General features: G+C 36.5%; 1 protein-coding gene across 1 annotated transcript in view; it reads left to right on the top strand.

Annotated features, from left to right (window-relative positions):
* The window catches only part of LOC125026788 (protein PTHB1-like), a 14743-nt gene extending 2992 nt beyond the window's left edge, over nt 1-11751 (top strand). The window contains exons 2-15 of the mRNA XM_047615388.1: nt 2356-2496; nt 2786-3045; nt 3170-3294; nt 6434-6614; nt 6978-7214; nt 7438-7562; nt 7694-7808; nt 8269-8383; nt 8570-8753; nt 8983-9147; nt 9468-9611; nt 9828-10035; nt 10354-10566; nt 11067-11751. Of these exons, the coding sequence (XP_047471344.1) occupies nt 2356-2496; nt 2786-3045; nt 3170-3294; nt 6434-6614; nt 6978-7214; nt 7438-7562; nt 7694-7808; nt 8269-8383; nt 8570-8753; nt 8983-9147; nt 9468-9611; nt 9828-10035; nt 10354-10566; nt 11067-11479 (2626 nt within the window). The 3' untranslated portion in view covers nt 11480-11751. The remainder of the gene's footprint in view (nt 1-2355; nt 2497-2785; nt 3046-3169; nt 3295-6433; nt 6615-6977; nt 7215-7437; nt 7563-7693; nt 7809-8268; nt 8384-8569; nt 8754-8982; nt 9148-9467; nt 9612-9827; nt 10036-10353; nt 10567-11066) is intronic.
* The last annotated feature ends 749 nt before the right edge of the window (nt 11752-12500 follow it).

The following is a 12500-nucleotide window of genomic DNA, read 5'->3' as shown; positions in this document are numbered from 1 at the left end:
TGTGTGTGTGTGTGTGTGTGTGTGTGTGTGTGTGTGTGTGTGTGTGTGTGTGTGTGTGTGTGTGTGTGTGTGTGTGTGTGTGTGTGTGTGTGTGTGTGTGTGTGTGTGTGTGTGTGTGTGTGTGTGTGTGTGTGTGTGTGTGTGTGTGTGTGTGTGTGTGTGTGTGTGTGTGTGTGTGTGTGTGTGTGTGTGTGTGTGTGTGTGTGTGTGTGTGTGTGTGTGTGTGTGTGTGTGTGTGTGTGTGTGTGTGTGTGTGTGTGTGTGTGTGTGTGTGTGTGTGTGTGTGTGTGTGTGTGTGTGTGTGTGTGTGTGTGTGTGTGTGTGTGTGTGTGTGTGTGTGTGTGTGTGTGTGTGTGTGTGTGTGTGTGTGTGTGTGTGTGTGTGTGTGTGTGTGTGTGTGTGTGTGTGTGTGTGTGTGTGTGTGTGTGTGTGTGTGTGTGTGTGTGTGTGTGTGTGTGTGTGTGTGTGTGTGTGTGTGTGTGTGTGTGTGTGTGTGTGTGTGTGTGTGTGTGTGTGTGTGTGTGTGTGTGTGTGTGTGTGTGTGTGTGTGTGTGTGTGTGTGTGTGTGTGTGTGTGTGTGTGTGTGTGTGTGTGTGTGTGTGTGTGTGTGTGTGTGTGTGTGTGTGTGTGTGTGTGTGTGTGTGTGTGTGTGTGTGTGTGTGTGTGTGTGTGTGTGTGTGTGTGTGTGTGTGTGTGTGTGTGTGTGTGTGTGTGTGTGTGTGTGTGTGTGTGTGTGTGTGTGTGTGTGTGTGTGTGTGTGTGTGTGTGTGTGTGTGTGTGTGTGTGTGTGTGTGTGTGTGTGTGTGTGTGTGTGTGTGTGTGTGTGTGTGTGTGTGTGTGTGTGTGTGTGTGTGTGTGTGTGTGTGTGTGTGTGTGTGTGTGTGTGTGTGTGTGTGTGTGTGTGTGTGTGTGTGTGTGTGTGTGTGTGTGTGTGTGTGTGTGTGTGTGTGTGTGTGTGTGTGTGTGTGTGTGTGTGTGTGTGTGTGTGTGTGTGTGTGTGTGTGTGTGTGTGTGTGTGTGTGTGTGTGTGTGTGTGTGTGTGTGTGTGTGTGTGTGTGTGTGTGTGTGTGTGTGTGTGTGTGTGTGTGTGTGTGTGTGTGTGTGTGTGTGTGTGTGTGTGTGTGTGTGTGTGTGTGTGTGTGTGTGTGTGTGTGTGTGTGTGTGTGTGTGTGTGTGTGTGTGTGTGTGTGTGTGTGTGTGTGTGTGTGTGTGTGTGTGTGTGTGTGTGTGTGTGTGTGTGTGTGTGTGTGTGTGTGTGTGTGTGTGTGTGTGTGTGTGTGTGTGTGTGTGTGTGTGTGTGTGTGTGTGTGTGTGTGTGTGTGTGTGTGTGTGTGTGTGTGTGTGTGTGTGTGTGTGTGTGTGTGTGTGTGTGTGTGTGTGTGTGTGTGTGTGTGTGTGTGTGTGTGTGTGTGTGTGTGTGTGTGTGTGTGTGTGTGTGTGTGTGTGTGTGTGTGTGTGTGTGTGTGTGTGTGTGTGTGTGTGTGTGTGTGTGTGTGTGTGTGTGTGTGTGTGTGTGTGTGTGTGTGTGTGTGTGTGTGTGTGTGTGTGTGTGTGTGTGTGTGTGTGTGTGTGTGTGTGTGTGTGTGTGTGTGTGTGTGTGTGTGTGTGTGTGTGTGTGTGTGTGTGTGTGTGTGTGTGTGTGTGTGTGTGTGTGTGTGTGTGTGTGTGTGTGTGTGTGTGTGTGTGTGTGTGTGTGTGTGTGTGTGTGTGTGTGTGTGTGTGTGTGTGTGTGTGTGTGTGTGTGTGTGTGTGTGTGTGTGTGTGTGTGTGTGTGTGTGTGTGTGTGTGTGTGTGTGTGTGTGTGTGTGTGTGTGTGTGTGTGTGTGTGTGTGTGTGTGTGTGTGTGTGTGTGTGTGTGTGTGTGTGTGTGTGTGTGTGTGTGTGTGTGTGTGTGTGTGTGTGTGTGTGTGTGTGTGTGTGTGTGTGTGTGTGTGTGTGTGTGTGTGTGTGTGTGTGTGTGTGTGTGTGTGTGTGTGTGTGTGTGTGTGTGTGTGTGTGTGTGTGTGTGTGTGTGTGTGTGTGTGTGTGTGTGTGTGTGTGTGTGTGTGTGTGTGTGTGTGTGTGTGTGTGTGTGTGTGTGTGTGTGTGTGTGTGTGTGTGTGTGTGTGTGTGTGTGTGTGTGTGTGTGTGTGTGTGTGTGTGTGTGTGTGTGTGTGTGTGTGTGTGTGTGTGTGTGTGTGTGTGTGTGTGTGTGTGTGTGTGTGTGTGTGTGTGTGTGTGTGTGTGTGTGTGTGTGTGTGTGTGTGTGTGTGTGTGTGTGTGTGTGTGTGTGTGTGTGTGTGTGTGTGTGTGTGTGTGTGTGTGTGTGTGTGTGTGTGTGTGTGTGTGTGTGTGTGTGTGTGTGTGTGTGTGTGTGTGCATCACAGTTTTTGAGCAGGAGAGTTTTGCCTTCAGTAGCTTCTTGCCGGGATTCCTCCTTCCAGGACCTCTGGTCTATGTTGCTAAGTCTGACTCCCTGATCACAGTGGGGTCTGACTGGTCACTCCAGTGTTACAAGTATGCGGTGTTTGATGTATTTTTATTTTTTATTTATGTATTATTATATCATTATCATTTGTTTTTTTATAATTATATTTTTTATAATGCCAAATAGAAAATGTACAAATACTTTTGAGAAATTATCAGAACTTTCCACTTATTTGTGGCCTTACACTATTTATATGTTATTTAGTATCAGCTTATTAATTCAGGGATATTATCATCTAGTTTTAAGACTGTGCCTTTATGTATGTGTTTGTACTCCTCCTCGTTCTCCTCCTCCTCCTCTCATACTCCTTATTTTCAGGTATCAGGCAGTGGCTGTGGCAACAGACAATGAGAAGGAAATGAGCAATAATAAAACTGGTGGGAGAAGGTTGACTGCAGAGTGGACGAGACAGTTAGGAGAGCCTGCCTTGGACATTCTTGTTATCAACCCCCCAGAAGGACCCACAAACATCCTCATCCTCACTCATCATTCAATCTTCTGCTATAAGGAATCAGGAGTGTTGAAGTTTGTAAAGAAGTTGGAGTACAATCCATCCTGTTTTACTGCATATCTTATGGGTATGTATGTCCACAAAGTTGCTGATTTTAGATACCTGCTAAAGCTTCTGTCTCCTGTATTTTCCATTCATACTCACATTCACATTAGAAAAGTGTAAGCTTAAGATATGCATTTCTCCCACAGAAAATGCTGTCTATCTCTGTGTTGCTACGCATACACAGACCTTGCTTGTGTACAAAGAAGCGGAGTTGAAGTGGGCATCGCAGTTACCATTCACACCTGTTGTGCTTTCTAGAGCCAATTTCCCGGTAAGAATATAATATTTCTGTTCTCAGTGTTGGGCGTGTATACTCATTCTGGATATTTTTGAAGTGTTTGAATCTTTATTAATTTGTGTCAAGGGGTTTGTGTTTTGCCAGGCAACATATTCTTAAACTTGTATATATTTGTTTTCAAATGTGAGTTGACTGCTCTAGACTAGAGTGAAAACTATATACTGTGTATTAGGCTATCATTAGGAAAAGGTATTTTCTTTCTCTTCAACTGATCTTGCTAATGTAAACTGTGTTTTTCTAATGGGCGTTTATAATGGAAGTTTACTCTTTTTCCTTCTCTCTGGAGTTGAACATAGATATAGATTAATTATGTGTTTTGCAAAAGCCTTGTTTATTTTCATTGATAGAGAGAACACTTACAAACATGATATAGGGAACTTGATGTTTTCTTTTATAGTTTAATAATTTGAATTGCTTTTGAATTACTAGATGTAATGTAACTAGATGTAATGATCTTAGCACATAAATCTTATTTATATTTATCTATTGTCTCCATTCATAATTTTTCTTCTTTTTATGGATCTTGGTAATTTTAGTGCATCATGGGTGCTAACCAATATTTTGGGGGCACTTTGTGTGTTAGCATTCTCGCTTATCCTTTTATAAAAAAATCTGTATACAATAAGAAGATATTTTGAAATTCATATTGGTATGATAAGTACAAAATATTTTAGGGTTTTTATTTAAACAGATACATTTATTCCATATTTTTTTTATATAATTATAACATGGATAATAAGTAACTAAATATATAAGTCTAAATTGCATTGCTGTGCTAATGATTTTGTAGCATTATTTATTAGTAACTCTAGAATAAGGTGATTATATATACCGTGTACAAGTGTCTAAGCATTGACATATTTTTATAACATACAGGGTCCTCGTTTCTTAAGGGTAAGAGGTTAAGCAAGACATTCTAATAATTCTTGCCTCGGCTACATCAAAACTTTGTAGATTTAGATTTTTAGAGAATGAACAAACATATGTCTTTTGATCTTATAACCACAACATTGTTTAAGAGATGGCCAAGTGTCATTGCTTTTTTTCATAGGATTTTGAAATGTATAATTTTTCTAAAACATATTTTTGAGGTTCATATTTCTTTTTTGTTGCTTAGATATCAAGATAATTTGATTTTTTTTTTTTTTTTTTAGATTGTGGTCAATAAATGGCAGTTACTTTGTCCAGAGTCATTTATAAGAAAGATCAAAAGATTTATTTTTTGTTCATATTATATGCATCTTTCCTACAGCTTTCTACAGATTTTAAAGGTGGAATTTTACATGTATTGATAAATTTATAGATTTTTATTCTGCTGTAGAATATAGGCCATAAACACCAAGGTAGATAGAGCTGAAGATTTTCTACCACATTTTTTAGATAAATAGTTTCTTCTAGATTAAATCTGTCTTTAGTGTAATTATTAAGGTAGAAACATGGAAATTCTAACATGATTAAGTACCACGGAACAAATGAAATCATACAAGCAGATGCGCATTCCTTTATTCCAAATCACCCACCTCCTTTTTTACGTTCCCACCCATACACTAACAGCCACACCCATGACTACAGTCACTCACACTTATGCATTCACTCCCACACTTACACATACACTCAGACTCACACTCATACCCACACACTCACACTCACACTCATACCCACACCCACTCACACCCACACCCACACCCACACTCACACTCACACTCACACTCACACTCACACTCACACTCACACTCACACTCACCCACACCCACACCCACACCCACACCCACACCCACACCCACACCCACACCCACACTCACACACACTCACACTCACACCCACACCCACACCCACACCCACACCCACACCCACACCCACACCCAAACCCACACCAATACCAACACCCACACAGTCACAGCCACACTCATACTCATACTGATGCCCACATTTCACACTCATATTCACACTCACAGTCACATGCGTCCCTATCAGACACGTCCTACCCACAATTTAAATATTTCTTCTCTGTAATTGGCAAAACCCAAGTGTTCGGGACAAATGCTGTAACTCTGATTAAATTTAGATTTAGATCATTTTGTTTTTGTAAAGACGGTAGATGAGCATGGGTGCCTTGCAGGGTTGGTAATGTTAAGGGACTTTATTTGTCTTACTAAAGTTTTATTATTATTATTGTTATTATTATTATTATTATTATTATTATTATTATTATTATTATTATTATTATTATTATTATTATTGTTATTATTATTATTATTATTATTATTATTACTCTTATTATGATTATTTTTATTATTGTGATTATTATTATTATTATGATTATTGTTATTATTATTATAATCATTATTATTATTATTATTATTATTATTATTATTATTATTATTATTATTGTTATTATTATTATTGTTGTTATTATTATTATTATTATTATTATCATTACCATTGTTGTTCTTGTAATTATTATTATTTTTGTGATTATTGTTATTATTATTATTTATTACTATGATTATTGTTATTACTATTATTATTATTTAATACTATTATTATTGTTACTATTATTATTATTAATATTATTATTATTATTATTATTATTATTATTATTATTATTATTATTATTATTATTGTTATTATTACTCTTATTATGATTATTTTCATTATTGTGATTATTATTATTATTATGACTATTGTTATTATTATTATTATTATTATTATTATTATTAATATTATTATTATTAATATTCTTATTATTGTTATTATTATTATTATTGTTATCATTGTTATTATTATTATTAACAATCTTAGTCATGTTACAGTTATATTGATAGTTAATGTGATTGTTATTATTATTTCCATGGTTTTTGTTAATGGTATTATCATACTTGTAAACTTTGGTTTGAATAAGTAGATTACTTGTTTCTCATGAAAATCAAAATGTTTTAACAGAGAAATGTAACATTTATTGCTTCAAGTGTCTCATCCCTTTAAAAATTGAATAATAATATTTTTTATATGATATTATGTTGTGTTGAACATGATATTTATTTTGATTCCTTTATATGCAACAGTGTTTCCGAAATAAGATCACATTTTCTAACTTGTGTTTCGGTCTCAGGGTATCAAAGGTGCCCTTGTTTTTCTCGGAGATGCTGGGCAGCTGCAGGCATCTTATCTCGGAACAGATCCCTCCCTCTTTGTGGCTCCCCCTGCTGAGACGAGGGAAATTAACTACGACCAGACTGACAAGGAGTTAGCTCAGCTTCACAAGATCATAAAGGCATCCACAAAGGACACAGGTATATGAGTTTTCGTCCTTTGTCCAGCATTGGCAGGTGTTTGGGTCAAGTCAGTGAGTTCAAAGTCTGGTTTAGACAGAAAATAGATGTAAATAGATATATAGATAGAGAAAGAAAGAAAGAAAAAGAAAAAAGGATAATTAAAAAGGAAAAGATAGATAGATGAATCTATAGATAAGTGAATAAATAAATAGATAAATTGGTAAGTGAGTAAATAGATAAAGAAATAAAAAATCAATGAATAAATGAGCAAATATGGTAGAGACAGATTAGTAGGTAAGCTGTTAGTATGTGTAAGTTGACGGCCAGAATTTTTTTTCCGTGCTGTAGTTTTACCATTACATAAATTTTCTCTTCTTTTAGGCACACTTGTTGGAATGAATCGAGGAGATGGTGATCTCATCGTATCAGGAACGGTAGGAACGCAGCTGGAAAAGTGGCCGGGCTCGACACGGGTTCAGGATATCGACGGGGGTGTACCAGCAGTCCCGGTTGTGATTCGGCTCACTGCTCACACGCCTCTCAACACCGTCCGAGTCAATATTGCTGTAGAGAAACCGCTGACCGTCACTCAAGACACGTTTGTTCTTCGGACGATATGTGAGACATTGCGCTGTGTACTCCCTTCTTTTCTGTACTTGATTATATTGTTTGTTTTGTAGCTTTATGTGTTTATTCATTTAAGTAGATATACTGTGAATTGATTTCCATGAAAAGCTTGTCTTACTCTGCAATTTTATGAATTATTTTAATTTTTTTTTTTTTTTTTTTTTTTTTTTTTTTTTTTACTTTAATCATGTTATAAATTACTTAATGCCAACAGGTGATACAAGTCAGATAATGGTGAAATTCTACCTTGCTGATCAGTACATTCCCACAAGCTTGTCCGTGGGCATTGTTACGTCTTACATTACTCACACTGGTGCACCAAGAATCATCACTACAAATGTAAGTCAGATATTCTCATTTAGGAAGTTTTGCACATAGATTATACTAAAAGGATTAGACACGTGTGTTTAAAATCTTCATGAATAAATTGAGTCATCTTGATAAATGAATTCAAAATAAATGCCCAACAGCTGGATTTGCCTCTGCGGTTGGTGGCCAAACTCAGTGCTCCAAATAAGGAGGCCGACCACAAAATCACAATATCAACGAACAAGCCAGCTGTTAATCTGCCAGAATTGTTTCCAGGTAAGTTGGAATACAGTAGATTCAGATGTATACTGTGTATTTAGAAAGTTTTCCATATTGCTGTGTATCATATTGTCAGGCCAGTAAAAAATAAAGATTCATGGTTATTTCTTATAAAAACAATGCTTAGGAATGCACATGGCTCTCTTCACCAATATAAGTTAGTGTGAGACTATGTTATGCATATATTTTTTTATTTTTATATTTTTTAATTGTAGTGTTGCCTAATGAGACTTATGAGGAGGTTTCACTTCTTATGTGTTATGATGCAGATTTTCTGAATGGATGCAAATATTATTGTGTAAGGATATTGCAGTGAAGAGCTAGGAAAATGATATTTGCATTATATGTAAAGACTTTTGGGTCATTAATATGAAGCATCCTTTTACATTAATTATTTTTGTTGATATTGTTTTTTTTTATAGTGATGCATTTAGGCTGATCTTTGTATTCGTTTCAGATTATAGCTTAGATGGAAGTGTGACGACAGCTCTCGGTCTTGAGTACTTTGGGGGCCAAAGTGTGACCATACTCTCCTCACGAACCACTAACAGATATCGGTTACAGTCAGACAGGTTTGTATTTTGGGGTTTTAGAGTGTATCAGATTGTAAAATAATGATCCAGTGTTTGTTAAAGTGTAATTTTAAGGATTAGGAATTGTTTTTATTAAAGATATTTATTTGTAGGATGAAGAAAATGTAATAAAGAGATGATTTTTAGTAAATTTACCGATAATGTTTTCCCATTTTTTCAAAATAGTTTGCCCTCTGTGTGGGTAATACTCAGTGAGGTTGTAAGAAGACTGAAGAGCTATTGGGGGCACTCAAGCAGAAAAGATGGGGAAGAACTTGTGCTTGGTGTTGCGTCGTCACTTCCCATCAGTGAGCTCTTCTGCGAAATTGATGCACATTTTCTGCGCAGGAAGAAGCATGAAGAATTGATGGTAAGAGTAAGGGCTGGGATCAGAGAAATGTGGCAGCAACTTTGTTTTTAAGCTCATATGTCATCTTGGGTGCCGTGTTTGATACGATGAATAGCATACATTTTTGCGAAATTATCACATTTTATACATTTATCGGCAAAGATGAAAGAAAGAAAGGTTACTAATTACATGTATTTGACTTCTCACAGTTCATTTTTCATGTATTTTTTTTCTTTTTACCAATCCACAGGGCCAGCTGGTGCAGAGAGCCACTCAATTTCGTGCAGTTCAGAGACGTCTGTTGACAAAGTTCAAGGACAAAACGCCAACACCTCTCACAAACCTTGATAATCTCTTAGAGGGAACCTATAAACAAATCTTGCAGATTACGGATGTTATCAATGATAACGTTAGGGTGAGGATGTGGAGGTTGAATTAGCTGATTATATTACAGAATTTTTACGTTTTATAAATAGTTTTATTGAGTAACTGTTTTTGCAGTTTTGTTAATCTCTAAAATGTATCTTGATTATAGCAAAAATTGTTAATGTGTTTTCTCAGCATCATTTTTTTTTTTTTTTGTGTGGGAAGATATTATATCATATTCCAATACTTATTTCTGGTTATGCATTGTATGACCTGCATCATTTGAAATACTGTAATCTGTTTAGAAATAACTTTGGATTATTATTAATGATATTGATAAAAAGAATTCATTCCTCTTTACTTTCTTAGGGTTTAGAAGAAGATGGTTGCCAATTGAGTTGCGCAGTAAGACTAATCTTGGAGCTCGTCCGCCTGTCTGTTGGCCTGTCCGATCAGCATTTTGCCCTTCTTTCTGCTGCTATATCACCTATAGTCCATACTTCAATGGATCAGGTAATGTGCTTTGCGTCTTGCATCTGCTTAAATGAGGTGATGAAGAAAGCAGTGTATTGTTACAGCAGTTTAAGTGAATTTGTTGCCTCTGTTTTATGATTCAGTTCCATGTTGAGAATGATTTTATTTCATTGTTAAAACTGATTTTCAAATAATTAAGGGACATACTGCACTTCCATTGAAGAATTTACCTATTCCTTATTATTATTTTCTTAGGGCTGGGAGGAGGCAACTGACGCTAGTGTAACCTTCTTGCTGAGAACTGTGTTGGGCAAAGGATCCAGGGACGCTGCTGTGGCTCCAGAGCTCACAATGCCAGGCGACACATCAAAACTGAAAAAGCACTTGGATCTGTTGCTTAATAAGATCATGAAAGGAGGAGTTCAGCTCACCATTGATAATTCTGGGTCAATCAACAATACAGGTGGCCTATATTATCTTCCTTAGAATGATGTTTATCCTTTATTTTCAGTTCAATTTGACTTTTTTTTTCTTCTTTTGGCTCTGTTCTGATTTAAAGACTTTGAGTTGAGATGATGTTTGGCAATTGTTTCATCTTGACAAATTACCTCTTTTATTTCCAAAGCTACCTGCCCCTATTTGAACACAGAACTTTTGAATTGTGTTGTAATTAGATAGAGTAGAGAACTTGCTGTAATGACTTGAACATATTTGATATCTAAGCATAATGTACTTAGCAAAAAATTGTCAGTTGTTCAGTGCTATTATTTGTATTCCCCAGACACCCATAAAGTGATAAACTCGGACGAGGAGGAGGATTACGTGAACTCTAAATCTGTGGGAAAAGTTGCACAGAAAAAGCAAGATGAAGAAAACGAGACGGACATTCCCCTGGGCAGCAGGCTAGGGGAGGATCGCGCTAGGTCGGCCAGGATCAGATCCGCCCGGCTCATGTCTGCACGCAAGATTTCTCAGCGGAGCCCAGGAGATGGGGGTCAGTTATAGACCTTCTTTCTAGGTTAAAGAAAAAGAAAGAAAAAGATTTATTTAATTTTTTTCTTTCTTTTGAAGTAAAAAGTCTTTTGATCATAATTTGAATAAAGCAATTTTTCTTTTTCTTTTTTTTATATAAACGTAAATGGTATTATTTGGTGATTTTAATCCAGCTCCAGGCATTTTTTGCTGTAACAGAATAACTTCTGCGCTTTAAGATATTTGTTACTCTCTCTCCAAGTACTCTATGTTACTCTATTTCCAAGTAATGTACAAAGTAATTATTTCATAAACAAAGATTGCAAGACTAGATGCTACTTTTTGATCAGGGAATATATTGACCAATTGAATGCTCTGTTTCACTTCCTTTGATATAACTAAACTACTTGGAGTTAGTTTACTGACTAGCAGAATGCACATATATTTAGCTGTCATGAACATGTATAAGAAAAAATGTAAGTAAAGATGGATATATTGATCCATATTATTTCAATGAAACAGAATCTGTCACCATGGTGGAGGGAACTTCAAACAACCCAATATATAATGAAGATATTCAAGACAGAGACAGTCCTGTAAACAGCTCAGCATTCCCAGAAGACCAGAACAGCTTAGAAAATTTCCCTGAAGAAGAAAGCATGGAGAAGAACGAAGAGGAATCGCAAGAAGAGGAGAAAAACGAAGAGGAATCGCAAGAAGAGGAGAAAAACGAAGAGGAATCGCAAGAAGAGGAGAAAAACGAAGAGGAATCGCCAGAGGAAGAGAAAAACGAAGACGAGAAGTCCGTGACGGAATTCTCTGAAGTTCCTTACAATGGAAGCATTGAAGCCCTCAAAAAGGAAACCATGAAGGAGAACCTGATAGAGAGTCCAGGTGACATTTTTGCAACAGGGGATGTGGATGATATTTGGTGATTTTTGAAATTTCATTTTTGCTCTCTTCAGATAAGTTATATGTATGTTTTCAAGCAGAGTAAATGATTATGGTATGTGTATTTTTAGTAAGCAGATTGTTATATGAATTATGTTTTGAAATTGTGAAATCGACATATCCAGTTTACACAGTTACTGCACTGGAATCACCTTGGTAGGGAGTTTTACCATAGATAGTGCTGAAGTAGTTAATGCAGTCAGTTTACCTTATTAATTTTGTACCTATCTATCTATATGTATATATATATGTATGTATATATATGTGTGTATGTATATATATATATATATATATATATATATATATATATATATATATATATATATATATATATATATATATATATATATATATATATATATATATCTGTGCGTGTGTGTGTGTGTGTGTGTGTGTGTGTGTGTGTGTGTGTGTGTGTGTGTGTGTGTGTGTGTGTGTGTGTGTGTGTGTGTGTGTATGTATGTATGTATATGACATCTAATCATACAGTGAATGAGAAGATGCTTTAGATGGTAATGCATTAGCAGTGTATATTCCCTCAGTCTGATGTGCAATTCAGGAAAAAACACTTGTTGTAATGTTGTTTCTGTAGTCTAGTCATATAGTACAGTAAGCCAAAGAACAGAATATTTTCAAAGAGTAACGAGAAAAATGTGTCTGTGATTTATTTCGTCCCTTTTTTATCAAGGTCTTGTACTGTGGCGATTTGTGGAAAAATAGAAGGAAGGAACTGCGTCACCATAAGCTTTCATGTAGCAGTATGATAGTAATAGTTAAAAGAAAAATAATTAAAGGAAGAAAATATTAAAGGAAAGCACTTAATATCAACTGCAAAACGTTAATATTTTGTAAATACTTCACTGAATTCCCTCTGCTTTCCATTACCATTGTTTATCAGTTGTTCATTAAATTTAAAGTATTCAAAACAACTCATGCAGTCACTTTTGCCAATAGTGACACCACCCACACATTCATTTTTGTCTTGTTTAAAGGAAAATTGTAAAA

Source organism: Penaeus chinensis, chromosome 7 (genome assembly GCF_019202785.1).
Source record: "Penaeus chinensis breed Huanghai No. 1 chromosome 7, ASM1920278v2, whole genome shotgun sequence".
Classification (NCBI taxonomy): Eukaryota; Metazoa; Arthropoda; class Malacostraca; order Decapoda; family Penaeidae; genus Penaeus; species Penaeus chinensis.
The sequence above is the reverse complement of the archived record's forward strand: the minus strand, read 5'-3'. Positions and strand labels throughout refer to the sequence as shown.